The sequence below is a fragment of the Heteronotia binoei genome, chromosome 17, assembly GCF_032191835.1.
Source record: "Heteronotia binoei isolate CCM8104 ecotype False Entrance Well chromosome 17, APGP_CSIRO_Hbin_v1, whole genome shotgun sequence".
NCBI lineage: Eukaryota > Metazoa > Chordata > Lepidosauria > Squamata > Gekkonidae > Heteronotia > Heteronotia binoei.
The window spans coordinates 56,840,232-56,862,513 of record NC_083239.1 but is presented as its reverse complement, the minus strand read 5'-3'; the positions used below and the strand labels follow the sequence as shown (position 1 = coordinate 56,862,513).

The 22,282-nt window shown below is 54.0% G+C and overlaps 1 protein-coding gene across 1 annotated transcript; it reads left to right on the top strand.

Moving 5' to 3' along the window:
• Positions 1–4,846: 4,846 nt before the first annotated feature.
• ZC3H4 (zinc finger CCCH-type containing 4) lies at positions 4,847–15,604 on the top strand. Its single transcript, XM_060257814.1, has 13 exons — positions 4,847–5,131; positions 5,695–5,805; positions 6,096–6,315; positions 6,868–7,010; positions 7,096–7,192; positions 7,392–7,528; positions 7,627–7,734; positions 8,373–8,484; positions 8,685–8,794; positions 9,082–9,431; positions 9,558–9,826; positions 9,943–10,197; positions 14,112–15,604. Exons 1-13 carry the CDS (start codon positions 4,847–4,849, stop codon positions 15,599–15,601), a joined length of 3,687 nt encoding a protein of 1,228 aa, XP_060113797.1. The 3' UTR covers positions 15,602–15,604.
• The last annotated feature ends 6,678 nt before the right edge of the window (positions 15,605–22,282 follow it).

The following is a 22,282-nucleotide window of genomic DNA, read 5'->3' as shown; positions in this document are numbered from 1 at the left end:
ACTGTGGCTAGTCTCTTGAGAGCTGTGGTGGGCCAGCTGTGCTATTTCTCCCAGCGTCGTTCCCCTCTGAAAACCCCAAAGCCACAGGGCAACTCCGCTGCTTGGCTCTCTCTTAGCCAGGGGGAACTATGGAGCTGTCAGAGCCTGGTCACATTCAGTAATAATAATTTTACTCAGACTTGCTGGTTAATCACTTTCCACACATCCTTAATCCATCCTTTTTTCTATCCGTGCCTGAGTTTTAGATCACCTTGATGTTTTCAGTTTGACAGTCAGGTGGCAGCAAATGCATCTCCAGTGGAGCTCTCAAGGCGTTGTGCACTAACACCCTCCAGGTGTCGTGCAGGGTCACCATTTGTGTTTGTGCCCCAGTGGAGGTACTAGGTGGTGAGCCAGTGCTCCCAGAGCAGGGTGCGTGGGAGAGGCAAGGAGGCGCTGCCCCTCTGGGATTCATAGTTACCTTTTCTGTCTCACAGGCTTTGAGCTGTTCAAACTCCCTCTCTCCAAAGCAGTCATTTGTAGGGGTTACGAGAGGTGCTTTTTCACTTGAGATGATAGAGCAGACTGTGCTAGAAAATTGCACAACCAGATTTGGTTCTGATTAGGAAGAACTGCTTTTGCCCCCTTGCCAGGTGGAAGCATTGTGAACCATGTAGGCAGTCACTCCCTCAGCCCCACCCACCTCACAGGGTGTCCGTTGTGGAGGAGGAAGGGGAAGGAGATTGTAATCCGCTCTGAGACTCTGTCCTTGAAAGGGCAGCTGCTGGGAGAGCCCTCTCAGCCCCACCCACCTCACAGGGTGCCTGTTGTGAGGGGGAGAAGACATAGGAGATTGTAAGCCGCTCTGAGTCTCTGATTCAGAGAGAAGGGTGGGGTATAAATCTGCAATCTTCTTCTTCTTCCCTGCAGTTTTTCTTATGCGGCAGCCTGTGCCCTGCCTGATGTGCAAACAGCTGTCATAGAAGGTGGTGCCACTGAGGATGCTTTCCTCAGATCACAAGAGAAAGGCAAATGTTGTGTCCTGAGTAATAGGAAGCAGCTTGCTCTGGAATGGCAGGGAACGCCCTGGACTGGAGGGCTCTTTGGAAGGAAGTCGCTGGTGTCCAGGGAGCAAAACACCTCTCTCTCTGGGGAGCGGCTGCTGACCTCCCAAGCACTTTGCGTGAGGTTCAGGCTGTGTGCAGAGGGGAGGGGTGTCGAAGACTCTGTAGAGGTGAGAGGCAGGTAACCTGTCACCCGTCCCTATGTTTTTCTTCCTTTCTCTGCACCTCAGAGAAGCTGTCCTCTGTCTAGTCTAGTGGCAGAGAATCCTTCAGCTTGTGCCACCTGCAGGCATGCTGATGGCTCTCTCCAAAGTACTCTTAAAGGTTAATACTGGCCGGAACGTCTGCTGCAGGTAGTTCGTCCTTCGAAGGAAGATCTTCAGGAAGCAGCACTGGGCAGGGTAGTCTCGGTTCTCAAGCCAAAAGCTGATTGTTGTAGTCTAGGCAGGCAAAGGTGGTTTCTTTGAAACAGCTTCAGAAGGATTGGGAGGCTCCTTTCCAATATCCAGTGCCCAAGAGACGAGTGTGGAGACCGCAAAGGCGGACCCTGATGGCTTGGCACCACATTACCTGTGCGCTGTGCTGAGCTTCCATGGGGTCTGTCCTGCTGTGCCGGTCTGTGCTTCTGTCTGAGGCAGGAGCTCTCTTGACAGAGCGGAAGCCAAGTACGCCTGGGTGGGACTTCAGGTGTGCCCATCGTGGAGCAGAATCCTTTCCCAAGAGCTCTCAGGTCCTCCTTAAGAGATGCACAGACCGGGGAGGGGGGCAACATTCATCCCTTTCTCCCTCCCTCCTTTTTTTGGGGGGGGGAGGGTTAATCACTTATGAACTTAATCACTTATGTTAACTTTTCAAGGCGAGGTTTTAAAGTACTTATTTTGACTCCTCCAGAAGCATTTCTAATAACTGTATACTCAGCTGTGTATTGGGTAATTCCAGGTCTTGTATACTTCAGGCAGGTAGATATCCGAGATCCTCATGCTTGACATAGATTTTCTCATCCTGTCCCATGCAAAAGAAAGTGGTCTGTATGTAGAAATGAACTCATGGTTTGTTTTAAGCTATGAGGACCGTCGGTTCTCTAAAGCCAGGGTGTCAAACTCATTTGTTATGAGGGACGGATCTGACATAAATGAGACTTTGTTGGGCCGGGCTTTGTGTGTGACTATTTATGATTAGGTAGCAGAGATATAAACTTTATAAAGGGCACAGACAAACACAATTTAAAAAAAAAACTTTAAAAACAATCAAAACATTCTCACTCATTGGGCTTAAAGGTGCTTTCTTTGTATCTCTCCCCTGGGATCCAGGGAACTGGGCAAAGGAAGCTCTGGCTTCCTTCCCTCCTTCTCCAGGGGACGAGGAGGGGGAGGAGCCTCAGCCAATAGAAGGAAGAGAGGCTTGGCTCAGTAGCTCTGCTGTGCGATTGAAAGAGCCTGGCAAAGCAAGCTCTGCTTCCCCTCTTCCTCCCCAAGGGAGGAGCCTCAGCCGATGGAGAAAATAGAGGTTTTGCTCTGTAGCTCCTGTGCAATTGAGCAAGCTTTGCAAAGCAAGCTGTGATGCAGAAGGAAGCAAGAGAGAGGGAGAAGGAAGCAGATGACAGCCAGTTGTTCAGGGGCCTGATAGGAGGCCTCCGAGGGCCTGATTTGGCCTCTGGGCTGCATGTTTGGCACCCTTGCTCTGAAGTCATAGAATCATAAAAGTCCCTGGTGATACAACTAAGGTTCTGAAACAGGAACTATTGACCTTCCAGAAACAAATTAAAGAAGGAAACTTGAGATAGTGGCCTTTTAAACGCCACGCTGACACCGTGCGAATTTTAAGTGGCTGTCCCCCCCCCCCCCCCGTTATTGTGGCCTTCTCAATGCTCAGCTGGAGATATTCATATTGTTGTAGACTTTTGCTTCAGTTCACGCACAGCCCTTCCTTAGCGCTGCGATCTGTGAGGGTGGGTGGAGACGCTGGTTGTTTTCAGTGAGCCGGAAGTCATTGGAAGAGGGAGGGCGGGAGGGATGGTAGCCCATGACGCCAGCCCGCCCTGGGCTCAGCCAAGCAGGTTCTTCAGCCCTGGGCATTGGTGCTGTTAGTCAAAACTTCCTTTGTGTGGATTCCCCTTTTAACTCTTAGGTAACCGGAGGTCAGGGCTCTTGCTAACATGGGAGTATGTTGGTAGTTCTCGGTTGAACAAAACCAAAACATCTTTGTTTGTGGTGTTCATAAACAGTACAGCAGTATGTGTTTACTTACATCTTGCAGTTTAGGGAACTAAATAAATTTAGATCTGATGAGAGAAAATTTGATTTTTTCCCCAAAACGTCTACATTCTCTCCCTTCCCACTGCCGAACAAGTTGTGTGTTTGCCCCGCGGCCTCAGGATCTCCAGAAGTTCTCCATTCGCTGCTGCTGTTACGTGCTTTGCATGGTTTTGGTTTTGTAGTCTGCTAAGATACTGGTTTAACCAGCAAAACCACAACTAGCCTGGAGAGTCAACATAGAAGTTCAGTGCACAGCGAGAAGGAATCAGGCAGCTAGGGGCTTCCGTGGACCTTCTGCCGTAGTGGGGTCAGCAGTCTCTGAGAAATCTTTTGGCGTTTCCACAGTTGGGTGGACGGGTTAGAGAAGGGAGGAGGGACTGTGTGTGGTGCACTGTCCTTCCTGGTGAAGGGTGCAAGCGATTGCCTGCTGGACAGCACAGGTGCAGCCAGGACCACTTCTCCTGGTATACCCCCAGAAGAGTGTTACCCTCTAAAGATCAGAACTTATTGGTGGCCCAAGAGACATCCAGCTGTTCCCAGCCAGAGCCTTCTCTGCCCTGGCTCCAACCTGGTGGAACTCTCTGCCTTATAACGTCCATGTCCTGTGGGGCATTTCACAGTTCTGCAGGGCATGCAAGGCAGAGATGCTCCCCCAGACATTTGGTTGAGGACTCTGGCAGTTCCACCTTGCCACTCTCCTTTCCTATTCCCTACAATACAGCAGGGCTGCTAGGATTTTAGCATCATCTGTAGCCAATGAAGACAAGTACTAAATTATCATGTATTGTCTTGTTTAAATCCCACTTGTTTTGTGGATGTGTTGATAGGCCTGTGTTACACACTGGCCTGAGTGTGGTTCCACCAGGAAGGTCTGTTGATAAATTTAACATATTAAAGTATATATACATTTTCCAATGCAGAGAGAAATTCTGAATGTGAGTTCTGAGCGCATTGTCCCAGCCTTCTTGTGCAAAGATGTCACCTGCCCTGTGCAGACCAGGAACTCTCCAGGGCTTTTCAATTAACAGCTAGTTTTGTTATCAATAAGAAAACTGAAGGAAGAGTGCAGTGCCTTCTCACTAAATTATTTTCCTTCTTGGGACTACCAGGGAGACCATTGGTTTTTCTTTCTTGGGGTGAGGAGATGAATTGATGTGTCCACTGCAACTCCAGGTGGGGGCCCTGAGGGACTGTTTGAGCCACGCTCTTGGGGGAGCGGGGTTGCTGTAAAGCTCATTGACATGTAGAAGCTGCCAAAAGGTCATTAAAGTCAACATCCATTTCTCTTTAGAACCACTTGAAATACTACCATATTTTACTTTCTATTTAGCAGGGAGAACTTCCAATTTTCCAGCCGTGAACAAATGAGAACCTGTTGTGGGGGACATATTTGTGTGTGTGTGTGTGTGTGTGTGTGTGTGTGTGTGTGAGCGCATGCCATCTTAGAACACGTCCTTAGTGGCCTCCAGCTTGCTCTCTGTGGAGCGTGTCCCGTGCAGGGTAGGGGCAGTGGGGGCTGAATGGACCGTTCCAGCTGTGGCATGTGGAATGCAGCTGGGTTTTCAGGGGACAGTCCCTTTGCTGTACTTGCTGATTCTGACTTTGTGTTTCTTCAGGGAGGATGGGGAGCTGGAAGAAGGGGAGCTGGAAGATGATGGGGGCGAGGAGCCCCACAGTGTTTCGGAGACACGGGAAAGGAGTCGGAAAGAGAAAAATGAGAAGCATCACAGTGACTCAGATGAAGAGAAGCCCCACCGGAGGAAGAGGAAGCGGCGGAAAGAGCGAGAGAAGGAGAAGCGAAGGTCGAAGAAGAAAAGGAAATCCCGGCACAAGGTGGGCTTGAGGAGCCTGGAATGGACCTGTGTCCAGCTCCTCCTCTCCCCTCCCCTCCCCTCCCCTCTTGCTTGCCCAAGTCTGCTGGAAGGAGGACAGGGCCAGGCACAGGTTGGGGTGAAACCCTGGCAAAGCAGTGCAGATGGAAGCCTCGTTGCGGAGTTGTGCGTGTAGCAGAGAAGGTGGAAGCATTTAAATGAGGGACAACGGACAGAAAGCTAAAAGGGTGACTAGGAGGGAGAGCATGGCTCTTAAGTAGAGAGTATTGTTCCCTTTGGGAAAGGCACAGATGATTTTCAGACCTGCCTGTAGAAAACCTGGAAGTCTGATGTGTAAAATCACAGACGAAGCTGTTAAAGGCTCTTATTCTGGCAGCCATGTCTCCCATTGTGTTTGGTACTTTGGGAAACTCCTCGCCCTCCTCTTCAAGCACTGAGGGCTGGTAGCTGCTTTCTTGGCTGCTGCATTCAGAGGGATGGAATTCCCACCTAGGCAGGGAGTCCTGTGCTGGGCTAATAAAGGAAATACGTAGCATTCGGTAACACCTGTGTCCTTCCCTGCAGCGCCATGCCTCCTCGAGTGAAGAGTTCTCCGACTACAGCGAGGATTCAGACTTCAGCCCTAGCGAGAAGGGGCACCGGAAGTATCGGGATTACAGCCCTCCCTACTCCTCCGTAAGTGAAGGGGGATGAAGGCCGCACCCTGCAGGGATGCCTGGTGGTGTAGCTGTGGCTCACGCAGTCCCTGTCGGGCCAAGGCCTCTGGGCTGGAGAGGCTGGGCCAGGAGAAGGGAAGTTGCTGGCAGAGAGAGAGAGGCCGTCCTTCCTCATCAGGGCTGCCTCCACTGTTGCTGGCTGTGCAGAGAGGGGGACGGGGGAGAGGAAGGCAGTGGGTCTGGCGGGTGCACAGGAGGTGTGCCACGGGTCCTTCCTTCCTTCCTAACCGTTGGCATTTCTGTCTTCAGTCCCACCCGCAGTATTCCTCTTCTCATGGCGCCCCAAAGAAGGGGTATTCCAAAATGGAAAGCAAGAGTTACCCCCCCTATGAGGATTATGAGAACGAGGGGTATTGTGAATATGAGGGAGAGGAGGATGAAGATGGGGGGAAAGAAGATTATGACGACTTCGCCAAGGAGCTGAACCAGTACCGGATGGCCAAGGAAGGAGGGACGCATCGGGGCCGAGGTATGGCGGCCTCTTTTTGGGGGTGTGGGGAGGAAGGGGAGAAGTATTTTGACGCCTCGGGTGTGACTGCAGACTCTCAGAAGGAGACGCCAGCAGACTGAGCACAAACACAGCAGTCAGGACATGTAATCTGGTGTTTATTTCGGCTTCTGTTCCTCACCAGTGAGGACTTTGCCAGTTGCCCCTTTGGGCCAAGAGAGTTACTCTCTGCGGGTTTGTTTTGGAGGCCAGTCAGCCTGGGAGTGGTGGGACTTTGTGGCTGCCTTCTGCTCCCTGTAGAGCCTGGGGCCTGTTGCTTCTGCTGCTTGCTTTCCCTTAGCGGAAGAGCGGATTCACATCTGCCAGTTCCTAAAACTCAGACGGACTGGGCAGGAGCGGGCTGTGCGGTCAGTGTCCCTTGTGCTGCTGCAGGAGAATTTGGCTGTTCCCAGGAGGAGAAATGAGATGCAAAATGCTTTTTGTGCTTGTCTTTTCCTGTTAGAGAGACTTTACGGTGACTTGGGGCTGGAGTCAGATGAGTGCCGACTAACAGTGTGTTGTTTGTGCCCGCAGGGGGCCGTGGCCGTGGCCGAGGGTACCGTGGCCGTGGCAGCAGAGGAGGAACGAGAGGGCGAGGCATGGGCAGAGGTGGACGGGGCAGGGGACGGGGAGATCATCCTGAGGACGAGGAAGAAATGTACGAGGAGGAAATGGAGGTGAGGTGCACGCAGGCTGGGGCAGGGACTTCCCAGTGGCGGGCCCAACCTCCCGGTGCTGACCTCTCCCCTTCCTGCCTTGCAGTACTGCGAAGGAGAAGAGCCGGGAGGGGAGGAGGACTATGACGACTACTCCAAGGAGCTGAGCCAGTACCGCAGGAGCAAGGACGGAAGGGGGCGAGGTACGTGCCTGGTGGGGTCGGCCACGCGTAAGAAGCAAGAGAGGCGTCTCCCTGGCAGGAGAGCCAGCCGACATCCAGGCCTCGGGGCCCTTCTTGCAGGGTCTGTGGCTGGGCTGCCTCTGCTGGCTTGGGTTGTCTTGCAGCTGAATTTGTAATCTCTTGGGGAAGGAAGGGAATGATCTCATTGGTGTCGTTTCAGGACTGGGCCGTGGCCGTGGCCGTGGCTCCAGAGGGCGAGGCAAGGGGATGGGCCGGGGACGAGGGCGTGGCAGAGGGGGTACAGGCAAAGGAGGAGGGATGAACGAAGATGATGACTACTACGATGAAGACCTGGGGGTGAGTGGCTCTCTTGGCAAAGGGGTCCCCCCGCCATGGCTGTGCAGACTCGGCTCAGGCACCGCCCTCATTTCTGCGTCCTCTTGCACTTCCCACAGGATGGAGGCGGGAATTACAGGCGTGGCGACCATGAGAAGTCTCATCAGCAGTCGGACAAGAAAGGCAAAGTCATCTGCAAATACTTTGTGGAAGGCAGATGCACCTGGGTAAGGAGAGGCAGAGGGGGCGGAGCAGCCTTGTCCTCTGGGCTCCTTTGTGTGCAGCCTCCGTCCTTGGCTCTCCCAGCTGCAAAGGATAAAACAAAACAATGCCGGGGGGCGGGCAGAGCTGTGCTTGGGGGGTCTCTCAGGGGGCTTGTGCCCAGTTGTGAGCTGAGGAGGGTGGTTCTGAGGAGACAAGCCGGAGCAGCAGGACACTCATGAGGACACGCAGAGTGCCTTTTCGCCCTCGTCACTCTCTAAGTGACATGCGCAGGGTCCCCCCTCTGCCGCAAGGCTTCTGTTTCTGACCACTTTTCTCCCTTGTGCCTGGAGCGTCCTGCAGATACGACTGGCCAGATCTCTCTCAGCAGAAGGGTGGGTTCCACTGGTATAAGGGGACACGTTAGTGGTCCTAGAGGTGCGTTCCATGTGCATAACTCGAGGGCAGGATTGTACTGTGTTCTGTTGTTTCCACAGCAGCCTCCCTTTTTCAGGGCACAGTTGCTGCTTTCCTGCTTGTTCTCTGCTCGCTGAGAGGAGCCGCACAAGGCCACGCAGCCGCTCGCCTACCCAGGCTGCCAGGAGAGGTGGAGAGATCCCGCTGTCTTTGGGGGCTCACTGTATCTCTCTGCTTTTCTGCCCAGGGGGAACACTGCAACTTCAGCCATGACATTGAGCTCCCAAAGAAGCGGGAGTTGTGCAAGTTCTACATCACAGGCTACTGTGCCAGAGCAGAAAACTGTCCCTACATGCATGATATCCTTCTCGTGTGTTGCCCTGCTGGGCTTTCTCGGGCTGGAAGGGAGCAGAGAGCCCTGCCTGAGGTAGCTGGCTTCTGTGGCAGGGGGGAGGGTAGCATCAGCCTCCTCTCTGCCTTTGGCTGGAGGAAATGCTGGCTGGGGACAAGGCCTGGCCTGGGCTTGCATTGTGACTTTCCTTGACACTGCTGCCTGAACGGGACTTCCCTTGCAAGCTCTTCCATACCACCGGGAACTGCATCAACGGGGCGGACTGCATGTTTTCTCATGAGCCCCTCACGGACGAGACACGGGAGCTTCTGGAGAAGGTGAGTCGGGACGGGGGATGCTCAAGGGGGGACTGCCGTGGGCCGGAGTGGCCCAGGAGGATCCATGCCACCATGGCAGCAGATTGGGGGGGGGGGTCGTTTTGTAGAAAAACAGGTGGTGGAGCTCCTCCAGGGATTGTTATTCAGCGGACAAGGTGGGAAGGAGGGGGTGGAACTCTCAGAAAGGTTCAGGAGCTGCACTCCTGTGAGCTCCCGCTGAATTTGAGGCCTGGTCAGCGTCCAGAGACTGCACAGGGCTTTCTTTCTTCCTTCTGCTTGCTCCGTAGATGCTGGCTGATGATGCTGAAGCCGGAGCAGAAGACGAGAAGGAGGTGGAGGAGCTCAAGAAGCAGGGCATCAACCCCTTGCCCAAGCCGCCTCCCGGGGTGGGCCTGCTGCCAACCCCACCTCGCCCTCCGGGGCCCCCGGCACCGGCCTCTCCCAACGGCCGGCCGATGCCCGGAGGCCCGCCTGCTCCTCCCCCCCTCCCGCCCCCCGGAGCCCTGCCGATGCCCCCTCCGCCCCATGAGCCCCTCTCCCCTCAGCAGCTGCAGCAGGACATGTACAAGAAGATCCCCTCCCTCTTTGAGATCGTGGTGAGGCCCACCGGCCAGCTGGCGGAGAAGCTGGGGGTCAGGTAAGCGCCTCCTTCCTTCCCTCCCTCCCGGGGCTGGGGAGATTTCAGCAGCAGGGGGGAGGCCGAGGGAAGCTCCACTGAAGCTCTGCTGCTCTTGACCCTGCCTGCCTGCCTCCTGTCTTCTAGGCACCCGGGCCCATCCCCACCACGCTTCCCGGGGCCTGTGCATCCTGACATGTGCCCCGACATGCCTCCCGACATGTGCCCAGACATGTGCCCAGACATGCCGATGGGCCCTGGGATGAACCCCGGCCCTCCGATGGGCCCTGGGCTGCCCATGATGCCCTTCGGCCCGGATGACCTGCCCCCTGGCCCGCCCCCACAGGACTTCTATGACGGCTTCTACCCCCCCCCTGAAGGCATGGAGATGGAGCCTGGCATGATGGGTGGCCCAGGTGAGCTGTGGGGGGCGGTGGGGGGCGTGGGCAGGCAGCGCCTCTCAGGCAGGGACCTGGGCCGACTGGGCTTGGCGCTGCGCTCACTGGCTCTTTGCTGGCTTCCTCCGCGGCAGAGGGCTACGGGAACTATGAGGAGATGGAGGAGCTGCCCGGAGAGAACATCTTCCCAGACCCCTCCTTGGAGCCTGACGCCGCAGGGGAGGGCATAGCTCCTCGACTAGCAAAGCCCCCCGCCAGCATCCCCGACTTCCTGCCCTCCACGCAGAGGGCCCTTTACATGCGGATCCAGCACAAGCAGCAAGAGGAGGAGGAGGAGAGGGCTCGCCGTCAGGCGGAGGGCTGCAAGCAGGAGCGGGAGCCGGAGGAAGGTAGGGGGCCACAGCAGCCCTTCTCTCCAGACCACCACCACCCCCCCCCCCCAGGGCTGGAAGGTTCAGTCTCTCTTGGCTTCTTATCTGTGGCATGAAGGTGGAACTCCCTAATGTCACAACTACGCTGAGGGGGGGAGCGGTCTTGCTGGGCACAGCCAGCTAGGAAAGACATGGAGAGGGGAGGGGGACAGGGAGGGCAGCACAAGGGGCATGCTTGGGATCGTGAGGAAGGGGTTGAGGATAAAAGAGCCAGTGTCCTCATGCCCTTGCAGGGATCTGCAGTGTGGTCCAGAGGTTTGCCGCTGCGGTCTTAAAAACAGCATCAGAATGCTGAAGGAAGCGAAGCGCTGAATCATCTCTGCGAGGAAAGTTGAAGAGTTGGGGCTTTTAAATTTAGGGGGAAAGAGAACTAAGGGGGTGGAGAAAGTGGATAGGGGAACTTTTCTCCTTCCCCATCCCAGTAGTGCTTCAGGGAACCCAGTGGAATTGATGGCTTGCAACTTCCGAAAGGACTCCTGAGGACACATAAGACATAGTTAACTAGCCCCAGAATTCACTGCTGCAAGATGTAGCAGTGGCCGCTGGGTTAAAAGGCACATTTCCCATCGGTTGCCTTAACATCTGGATGGAGCCTGCCTGCTCAGGGACTGGGCGCCTCTGAATGCCAGTTGCTGGGTGGCAGCAGGGAGAAGCGTTGGCCTCCAGGCCCTGCTTTGCAGGCCTTCTGTTTTAACAAGTTTTATTAAGTTTTACAGGGAAAACTGGAGAATTGGGAAAAGGATCAGGGATAGGGCACAGAAAATAAAAGAGCAGATTACAGTTACTGCTACATTTAAAAAGACAAAGAAAAAAGTATAATTCATTATGCCTGCAAGTATTCAAAATTAGTACATAGATATTACCTTTAAATTCTACAAGTCTTTTATGACCTTTTTAATATTATTATAAAATCCTACTATTTTACAAACTATTTAATGGCAAATTCCAGATTCTTATCTATCATGTCTGTAATCATACAAAACCAAATCTGTGTATCTTTAATCTACATAGAACAACCAAAGAGAAAAAAGGAAGGGGGGGAAGTTCAGGTTCTGGTCTTCAATACAAACTTATTGACAAACACAGAAGCTGTGTTTCTGTATCTTAAGTTATGGGCAGCCCAATCCAGACATACGTGGCAGGCGGGCACTCGGGTGAGGGCGGATCTATGGCGCTGCTCGTCTTCCAAAGGGGAGTCGGTACGCCACGCTGGGAGAGGGGCACCACGAGCGAGAGAGAACCCGTTGCCATGGTGATTCCGCCCAGGCGCACGCCATTGGCCCACTGCTGAGGCGGGGGTGGGGGAGGCGCAGGCTCGCGCGGGACCACGGGATTGGCCAGCCCGTTGTACATGACTGGACGAGGGAGCGAAAAGCCCGTGCCTGAGAGGCCGTCAATCCCCCCACTCCCTCCCACTGTCAGAGACTCTGCCAATGGCAGGCTGGCAGCCAGGGGCATGCGTGGAGAAGCAGGAAGTGCCAAGTGCAGGAGTTCCCTGACCTAGACAGCGGCTGGAATGTGGGTCTGGGAGCAGCCAGACCAAGTCTGAAAGACACCACCCCCACCACCCGGAGGCCCCCCCCCCCGGTGTTGCCCTGCTGCCTCCCAGAGCCCGGAACCTGTGGAGACCTGGAAACGAGCAGTTGGCCCCAGGGGAGAGACCTCTCTCTCCCCCTTGCATGTCAAAGATACTGTCAATGCAACCGCAAGGTGCAAAACCTGTCACCAACGTGCCTTCATGTCCCTCACTCTAAGTCTCTATGGTCGGGAGCTCACCGGCAGAGCTTCGCTCCACAGGCTCCTCTCCCTAACAACTGAGTTGTGTGAGGCCAGAGTGGAAGTATTTCTAGGAGGGGGGAGACCGCGATTGGGTGCTGGGGAGGGGGCTCGTCAGCCCGAGGCACGAGGGGATTGGCGAGGCAACCACGCCGCTCCCTAAGGGGTTTCCAAGGTTCCGCAGCGGCGGAGGCAACCTTTGTTTTTGGTTTCAACGAGTGCCTATGGGGCACGCTGCCGTTTTTGCGGGCGTAAAGTTGCACCTCTCGGGGGGGGGGGGCGTGTCATGGGCCAAAGTGCTCAGGAAACTGCCTAAGCCTGGCTGCGCCCCCAACTCCACCCCCTCCTCCCCCTGAACACCACGCTCCGCCTCACTTCTGCCTGCGCTCGGGCAGCCCCCCACCCACGTACCTCCCCTCCGCTCTGGCAGCGCTGGTCATACGTCGACGCAAACCCTTCCTGCGCCCACGTAGCAGCTCGTCTGCTTCCAAAAGACTTCCCGCCCCCCCCTGGATCGCACTCTAAGGGATCTCAAGGCTATTGGAAATAAAACAAGCTTCTCATTAAACATAAAAGGATTTTAAGTGAGCCGGATACAATCATAGTGCGCATGTCTTATTAGCAAATGTACATTTGCTTTGCAGGCCTCCTGGAGGCGTCCAGATGCTGGACACAAGCACCGCTTTTCTCCTGACTGAGCAGGTTTTGGCTGTGGATTTTCTGTTCCCAGTTTGGCTGCCTTCCTGAGCTCTGCGCCTGTAGTTTTTGTGGTGGTGGCAACCGGTGCTGTTCTTGACCTCCAGCCACCCTTCATCTGAGCGGTGACTCTCTCACCTGCCTTCCTGTGGCCCAAGGCCTGGTTCTTCTCACTGAGGGTGGGGGGGAGTCTGTGCCAGGGCCCTGGGCAGGAGGGAGCGCCCCCCCCCCCCCCCCCCCCCCGTGTCAGAGTTCTGCCTGCTGGAAGCTGGGCTGTTGGGAGAAGGCAGCTCTGGAGTCACACAGACTGTTGCTGGCAGTCTGAACTAGAGATGTGAAGGCCCAGACAAAAAACAGGAAAAATTGGGGGGGGGGCAGGTTTTTTCCTTTTTTTCCCTGAAGCCTTTTGGTTATTTCCAAAAAATTGAAAAAAAGAAAAGAAATTATGAAATGTTTTATTTTAGCTTGATGAATAAAATATTTTAAGACCAGGTGTTCAAATATTTTCCAAATCATTTCTAAAAAATATGTCTGGTATCAGATTGTTCTGATTTCTGTGCACTGTGGACAAGCAAGTCCTAGTCAGGCCCATTCCTTGAAACTTAGTCCTGCGCTCCCTTCTAGACCCTTCCCTCCTCTTCCCTCCTTTTTATGAGAATGAGGTTTTTTATTTTTATTCAATACTGTGAAGAAGAAATATGAATAGTGGTTACTTCTGGATTTTTAAAAATTGTTTTGTGGAGGTTTTTTGTCTGTTCCACATAAACTAGTAAACAGTTCAGGAGATTGTTGCTCCATTTGTTACAATTACAAATAAATATTATTTTAAAAGTAAATTCGCTTTGTAATAATTGTTTGGCTACACTAGATTTTTAATATGCTAGTTGTGATAATTTCATGCCAAGTAAAATTGTCCAAAGTCATATTTTATGTTCCTAAAGTAGCAGATTGACTTTCAATCTGGAAAAGAAAAAAGAAGGGCTAATGTAGCATTTTTTTCCCCAATTTTTCAGAAAATTTCTGTTTTTTTCCCCGAAAAAAAAATTGGAAAAAAAAACCTGGATTTTTTTCCGAGCTTCAATATTTCCTGAAATTTTACATCTCTAGTCTGAACCAGCTGCTGACGGCCTTTGGGGCAGGCAGCTTGGATCCTGCACATCTGTAAAAGGTTGCCCTTTCCCCCATTCTGCAACATGTGCATGTGCTTAGAACCTGCCGTTTTCTAATGAAAACTTCCCCACACAGGCTTAGGGGCTTAGTCATTTCTCAGAATGCTGTTATTTGCCTGAAGGTCCTAGAAAAGGCAGACTAGACTGTGCCCTCTTACAGGATTCTTGCTCTGTTTGTGGCAGGCAGCCTGGCCGGGGTCTTTATGGTCGTTGCTCTCCCCTTCCATGCAGGTGATCCTGGGAACTGGTACTCCAGCGATGAGGACGATGGCAGCAGCAGCGTGAGTTCCATTCTGAAGACGCTGCGGCAACAGAGTTCCAGCAGGCCCCATGACGAGACGCCAGGCGGCAGCACGAGCCCTGCCCCAGCCAGGAGCGACCCTCGCCTCCAGAAGAGCCAGGCGCTGGGGGGCGCTCGACCCGCAGACCCTCGTCTCCTGCGGGACCCCAGGCTCTCTCGGGGCGTGGAAACGACTGGGTCCTCCGGGGCTGGAGACACGGGGCCCAGTGACCCGAGACTGGCCCGGCACATAGCTCCCTCTGCCCCGAAAGCAGAACCTTTGCACGCCAGCCCCACTGCCGGCCCGAAGGCGGTCACGATTGCTGAGGAGGAGGAAGGGGAGAGGGAGATCCGAGATAAGCCCATCCCCATCCCGCTGGAAGCCCTGCCGAATCACCCCCAGCGGGACCCCCGCTGTCAGCTGCAGCAGTTCAGCCACATCAAGAAAGACGTCGTCCTGCTCAAGCCCAGCTTTGCCCGCATGGTCCTTTGGAGTCCAGAGGATCTGATCCCTTTGCCTGTCCCTAAGCAGGAGTTTGTTCCTGTCCCAGCTGCCCTCCAGGCCCTGCCTGCCCTCGATCCACGCCTTAACCGGCCACAGAACAGCAGCCTTTCGGACCCCCGGCAACGGGCCGCAGCCCCCGCTGAAGCCTCGGCCAATTCCAGCTCCAGCCTCCCGGATTTTGAGCTGCTCTCCAGGATACTGAAGACGGTCAATGCGGCCGGGAGCCCCGGCCAGAGCGACAAGCCAAGTGACCCCCGGATGCGGAAGGCCCCTGCAGACCCCCGGCTGCAAAAAGCTGCTGAGTCCGTGACCCCGACGCCTGCCAAGCCGGCTGATGCCAGTGCCCCAGCAGCCGGCCCCCTGGCCGGCTCTGAGGCGGCCCCTGGAATAGCCCCGTATGACCCCCGGCTGCTGACGGCAGGAGGCTTAAACAGAGGGGGAGGCGGCAGCCAGAGCAGCGTCCTGAGCGGGATCAGCCTCTATGACCCCCGGGCTCCTCCGGGCTCCTCTTCCAGCGCTGGCAAGGCCACGGAGCTGGCTGGCGAGGGAAGCCCTGCCACCAGGGGCCCGGAGGGCAGCAAAAGCAGCAGAGGCAAGGAGCCCTTGTTTGTGCGTCGATCGGCCCTGGATCAGCCTGAACCGGAAAAGCCCAGCACTGACCCCGCCTCCGACAGGTACAACAGCTACAATCGGCCACGGCCCAAGACAGCCACCACCGTGGCCACCACCCCTGCCACAGAGACTGCCACGCAACCTGGCGTCCACAACCTCCCCGTGCCCCCCGTCTATGGCATGGTGAAGCAGGCCGCCAAGTCTGGCGCAGGCAGTCCGTTTGCCGGGAACAGCCCTGCCCAGGAGGGGGAGCCGCAGGACGCCGGCTCGCTCAAGGACGTCTTCAAGGGCTTTGACCCCACGGCTTCCCCCTTCTGCCAGTAGTATTCCAAGCCCAAGGGGAGCCCTCGGCAGTGTTCACGACCTTTTTCTATTCCATTCATGCTCCCCTTTCCCCGCCTCCCATTGTACAGAAGTCCTTCCTTTGGGGTTTGCCTATTACTGTCGACTGCAGTTTCCAAAGGGCCATCCCCTCCCTTGAGCGTAGTACCGGGCAGTATTGTCTGATGCCCCCCCGAGAGCCCCTTCCTCATCCAGGTCTTCAAATCTCTTCTGGGAAATTGGGCCACCCCTTTTTGCACAGTGGGGAGATCCCCCCAGTACCCTCCCCCCTCCCCTCTTCATATATTGTCTGTGGGATGGAGAGGAGACCGAAGAAAGAGACCCGATCCCTGCTTCTTGCTCGGGGGGTGGAAGGAGACAGCTGTGCTGGTCAGCAGAAAAGATCTATGTTCATTTCTCAGTTGTAACAAAATACATGTATCATAGCTTTTAAAAAAAGAAATCTAGTGCAGTGCAGATTACCATGGAGAAGTAACCATGTGGGATTATTTTTGTAATTGTGTTGGATCTTGTTTTCCTGCCATTTCCAGGGGGTCTGGTGGGCCGGGGGCTGGGTCTGGAGGAACAGCCCCTTTGCAAAAGCGAAGCATTCTACCAAAAAACGAATGTGTAGTATTGAAATTAAATTATTCCTGCCCCTCTGGTTTTATTTGTCCATGTTCTCGGTGCTTCCTGATGGCATTTGGGGTCTCCTGGGCTGTGCGTGACGGCCTTTGGGGCAGGTGGCATCGCAGTCAAGGGGGGAGGAGCCTGCTGAGGAGTGGTCCTGGGGGGAGGGCACAGCCACAGGGCAAGGGCTGGGTCTGGTGCAGGCATGACACTGAGCCCATCTCAGGACTGGCAGTTCTGCCGGGTGCAAGTCTTGCTAGAGGGGGTGACAGGGAAGCCCAGAGGTGGGTGTGAGAGGAGAGGAGAGGAGCTCTTGGGAGCTCCTCTGGGACTGTGTCCCCCACCCCACCCCACCCCCTGGCCACTTGCAGCATCTGCCTTCCAGAGGCTTGGAAAGCCTGCAACCCTTCCCAGCCCAGGGCTCCCCGGCCAGTCCTGCGCCCTTCTGGCCTCGGCTGCCGCTCTCCTGGGCTCCTCTCCAAAGGGCTTCTTTGGCAAAGAGCAGCATCTCCTTAGCTTGGCGATGAAAGCAGGCTTCTCCCCCCCCCCCCCCGCTTCTTCCCAGCCCCTTTTCCTTGTCCTTCGGCCAGCTGGCCACTGCTGCCACTCTTCCTCCTGGCTCTCCAGGCAGGCGGAGGGAGGAGGCGTGCCACTAGGGGGGCAGGAGGAGGGTAATCTGACAAAGTGTTTCACACAAAAGGTGTTAGTTGTTTGAAAAGTGTTTCTTCCCCAAAGCATAAGCTGTGTCCTCTAGGCAGGTCTGAGGCTCCTTGCTTCCGTTTTGCCTCCGGGGGGGGGGGGGGGGGCTGCATGTCGCCCTCTGCTTCTTGCTCCCAGGTAGGGGCAGCTGAAGAAAGCACCTTCCCTGCACTGCGCTGGGTTTTGGCATCCCGGGCGATGCTGGTTGGAAAGACCTGTGTTTCGGAGGAGGGAGGGAGGGACTGCACGGGCCCAGGTGGCTCCTGAGGGAATGAATCCTCCAGCTCAGCTCCTCGGCAAAGGAGTGCTTGAGGTGGGGGCAAGGTGAGCCTCCTCGCATTGTTGCCCAGCAGAGGAGGGAGAGGTGGCTCCTTCCTCTGTCTTTCCCTGTCGCCTCTTTGGAGCCAGTGTCGTGCAGAGGCCATCTTTGGGCAGGGGAGAGCAGGAGGGCCCCTGAAGCGGGCTGGCCACTCAGGAAGGCTCTGGCAGTTCTGTGGGTCTGGGAGGAGGTGGGAGGGTGAGAGCAGAGCTGGAGAGGAGGAGTTTGCCCTGTGAGATTCGGGGAGGGGGGGGCGTCAAGTGCACTTTCATCAGCAGACTGACCTTTTGTACAAGCAGCCAGCAAAGGCCCTTCAGTATACAGCGAAATGGCAGAGGTCTACGCTGAAGTAAAGCTTTCTCTAATTGACAGAATTGGCCATCTGGTGGAGCTTTATAAAAATGCTGTAAAATGTAAATATTATTTGAAATGGGGTTTGTATATATTGTACTGGTATTTTTACAGTGACCTTTTTTTGTTGCATGGCTCTGTTGACTTTCTTTTGTATCACACATTTTGTCTTCCAGCAATGTCACCCAGAGATGTGAGACTCCTATCATTGTACTGCTGACATTAAATGATGCAGTGATTTTAAGGTGTGTGTCCTGTGTGGCGTCACTTTGAACGCTTCCTCCTCTGCGCCCCTCGGGCCTTTTGCACTCCAAGGGGTTTTAGCAGAGACAAGAGGCAGCGCTTCTCTCCCACCTCCGCGGATGGAGGCAGAAGCTGGTGGGTGTGGCAGTGCCACCATTCGCAGAATTCAGCCCGGAGTTCCAGGGAGGGCGTGTGTGGGACATTTGAGTGAATGACAAGTGGTGGGGCAGAGCAAGATGGGGACGCAGGCCCTGAGGGGAAGGAGGGGCAGAGCTCTCTGGTGGCGGGCACGTGGGCAGTGCCCTCTGACTTGCCAGGCAAAAGAATATTCCCCTTGTGCTGAGCTTCTGGCCAGGGCTTCCTTAGCTGCATGCTGATCTTGGTGTTGGAAAGCTAGTCCAGATTTAGCCTTACAGGACAGACAACTGAGGGGTGGGGCAGGAATGGGGTCAGCTGAGGGGGGGCTTGCAGTGGGTCGAACAGGGTGGGGCAGATGGAATCAAGGCATCCAGCTGGGCATCTCTTGTGCCGCCCTCAGTCAGTTTTGTTCATCGAGTGTCTTCTGTGCAGGCCCACATGGCAACTGCCCTCAGAGAGGCTTTTACAGCCAAGAGCCTCCAGGGGGCGGTGCTGTGCGCCAGAGCCAGAAGCTGCTTCCCACTCGGGGACCACGTGGCCTCTCTGCCCCTCTTGCCGCTTCCGAAGGCGTTGGCAGAGTCTCCAGCCAGATCATGGCCACTCCGCTGGCTTCTGAGGCACTTTGTAAAAAGCTCCCATTGCGGAGCAAGGATGATGCCGCCTCTGCCTGTCCTGGCTGGGTGGGGCCTGCTAGCACTTTGCCCACAAGGCCCAGGCCAACGGGGCGTCAGAAGTGACGGCAGCTTTGTGAGGGAAAGCCCTTAAAGTGTCTGAGCCTCTGACTAAATCGCCAAAGTTGGCGTCGTCTGGATCCACGTCTCAGTGAGACCAATGGCCGTCATGCTCTCCTCAGATCCCTCGTGCTGCTTCTGAACCTCCCGTTTAAAGCCGAAGCACGACAAGGGAGAAGCGTTAAGTGGCGCCACAACCCAGTGCCTTGTTTCCATGCCTGAGCCATTGCCAGCCTCACAAGAAAAGCCCTGGGCCCAATATCCCTGTGCTCCACATCTGCAGGTGATGGGAATCCAGGTTAGCCACAGGCCCAGGTTCCACCTGAACCTGATCTGGATCAGACGGCTACAGTTCTGTGGTCACAGCCCATCCATCTTCACAATGGCCATCACGCCCATACATACATGGTGGGGTATTTGGAGGAGTGGGGTGACAACTGTGCGTGTCCCAGAGATGCAAATGTGTATCGTTCTTCCCAGCAGGCTGTGTCCTGCCCGCATCTGCGACTACATTGTGTAGGTCACCAGTTAGGGGAGAAGCAGCAGAATCTGACATTCAACGTGACTTCGGAGCCAAGCCCAGATGAGAGGGTGGGTGGAATCATCCCAGTGTCTCCCGCGGAGGATCTCCATATGCTTGGGGAACAGATTATTTGAATGGCCCAATCCCTCGAAATAGAGGTTATTACTTCTGAGCACAAGCCCAGAGGCAAAAATTTGAGTTGTCTTTATTTGGACTCTCCTGGAATGGTTGCCTCTCTGGCGCTGGGAGGTCTTGAAGATCTCATGCAGAGATGGTGGCAAAAACCCACCTCCCTTCAGCCCACTTCCAGAAGGGTAGAACGCTTTAACAAGATTTTTAAAAGCCGATTAATTACTTGACGACTCGGTCTTCTCCGTTTTCTTTGGTCATGGAGGAGATGCAGGCCTCCATTCTGCTCCCACGGACAGGGAGGGGAGAAGATTTGATGTTTTGAGAAGAAAGTTCTATTTCGCAGCGCCTCGGGCTGCGAGATTGCTCATTGTGAAGCCACTGTGACGATATCAGTCGTTCCTGCCGAAAAGGATTCTTCTGCTTCTAGAACTTTTGCTTGTGTCCTCTGACCAATGTGGAAGCCATTGAGGGTAATGCAAGGGGCCACTCGACAGCTTCAGCGACTAGAGCCAACGTCACAATGTCTGCAGCGTCACTCACACCTAGGTGAGGTTACAGCTTTGCCTGTGGAGACTAGGCTTAAAGTCGAGGACTGACCTTTCAAAGGATCCATGCTGTTTTCTTCCAATATGAACATATGAAGCTGCCTTCTACTGAATCAGCCCTTTGGTCCATCAAAGTCAGTATTGGCTTCTCAGACTGGCAGCGGCTCTCCAGGGTCTCAAGCTGAGGTTTTTCACACCTATTTGCCTGGAGCCTTTTTTGGAGATGCCAGGGATTGAACCTGGGACCTTCTGCTTCCCAAGCAGATGCTCTGCCACTGAGCCACCGCCCCTCCCAAAATGGATGAGACGCTATCTATGATTATAAAAAGAACAAGCAGATGGCAATGTCTTTAGGAGTCTCACATTCGTCCACATCCTGCTATAATTTAACAACCCTTTGTAAGACCGCCCTGGCATCCCTACCAAAAGGATTGCGACATTTCCAGCCCCTCTTGGCCGCAGTATCCTAAGCCATCCCACCAGCAGACAAGCTTTCATAGACGGAAGAGCCCTAATCGACCTAGGTCTAATCCACGAGCACCCCGTCCCAAGAAGCCCACCTCGGCCCAAGAGCTGGCGTTTGGACTGGGATCATTGCCAATCCCTGTTAAGTTTGAGGGTCAACTAGCTCCATTTGAGTTAGGCTGGAAGGAGATTACTGGGTCAACTTTGGCTACAAAGTCCACACTCCGCCCCCCCGCCACCCTTCACTGTCAAAGAGATCCGCCCAAACAGATACAGGCCTTGTCTAAGCTTTGGCCTCCTTAATAGAAAAAGGCGCTGCTGAAGAAGTTACTGAGACTCAGACTTCTGAGGGATTCTTTTGTCTTGTATCTTTCTAGTAGATAAGAAAACTGGGGAGTTAGACCCATTTTAGTCCTTAGAAAACCATTTTTTTCTTTGTTTCAGATGGTGTCCATTATTTCAATTTTACGATAATTAAAAGTTAATTGTTGGCTCATAGTAATTTATTTGAAGAATGCCTGTTTCCATGTCTCTGTCCACCCTCAGCATCACAAATTCTTAAATGTTTGTTGTGCGAAATAAGTTTCCCAGTATAGAGTCCTCCCCTTTGACCTAGCCACATAGCCCCCCACTCCCAGGGTGTTTTCAAAGCATCCAATTCCAGTTATTGCTTACTGCCCCCTCTGGGGTGGCCACAGATTTCCTAATTTGGATGGCTGGTGATTGGTAGCAGAGTCTACTGACAAGGCTTGAGTTGTGTTCGTTTTAGAGACCTGTAAAGAAACACGCACACACACCAAGATTACTGGTAAATTGGAGAAATCATGATTAGTCCCTTCATACGGAGAATACAGTTTATTGGAGCTACATTAGATTTTCAGGAAGGAAAAAGGGTTTTTGCTTCCCAAGCAGGAATGGGCAATCTTTGCCCTGGTTAAACAGTTCAGAGAGCACCGTTTCCCATAAGTTCTAAAGATTGTATGCGTCTTGTGATATATGGCATCCACAACTGCAGTCTTGCCTATGGCTACACTACATATGCAGCCCCTGAAACTCAAGGGTTTTCCCTTGCTGTAGAGTTGGGTTCCATACCTTATAGCAGACCTGTTCTGCATTCCTTGTTTTGATGGTCTTCAGTGATTCATCCAAAGTGATTTCTTACGGGGTTCCACCACATGTCACAGTCCTCGCGATGTTCACCGCTCTCAGGACAGGTGGCTCCCTGCAAGGGGTTATTGACTAGGGGCACGTGGTCAGAAAATGAAAGACTGCTGCACAATAACACTCTAAAATCCAAGCAGAGTGTGTTATACCTTTAGTTGTCTTTCAGAGATTCTTTGAAACCGTTTTATCCTTATTTGGATGGACAACACAGTTGTAGTGTTTTATCTAAACAAAGAAGGTGGTAGAGAGTCCAAGAGTCTGTCAAGAAGCCACTCTTGCGTGGAATATGGCAATAAAGCCAAATGTTTCCATTCAAGCAATCCATAGCCCTGGAAAGTTGAAAAATGGAAACCAACAGGCTGAGCAGGACCGGAACACTCTCCCACGAGTGGTCTGTGGAGGCCACTCACCTGCAGCCACTTTTTGTCCTCTGTGGTGCTTTGGAGGTTGATCTGTTTGCCATACAGGAGGAGGAGGAGGCGGCAGTGTGGTTTTCTCGCGTAGGGAGGGGTTCCCTAGGAGATGTGTTACAGCTGTGCTGGCAACAAGCCCTGTTTTGCACATTCCATTTCCACTTTTTGTCCGGATAATAGAGAAGGCCAGGAGAAAGGGCTCAGAGATTATCCTACTAGCACTCAAATACAGTTTCCTATTCTTATGGAGGTTTCCTGGGGTCAGTTCTTGCCCCTTCCAATATGCACAGATTTGCTCAGCATCAGCCAGCTGCCGTCACCCCAATCTGGA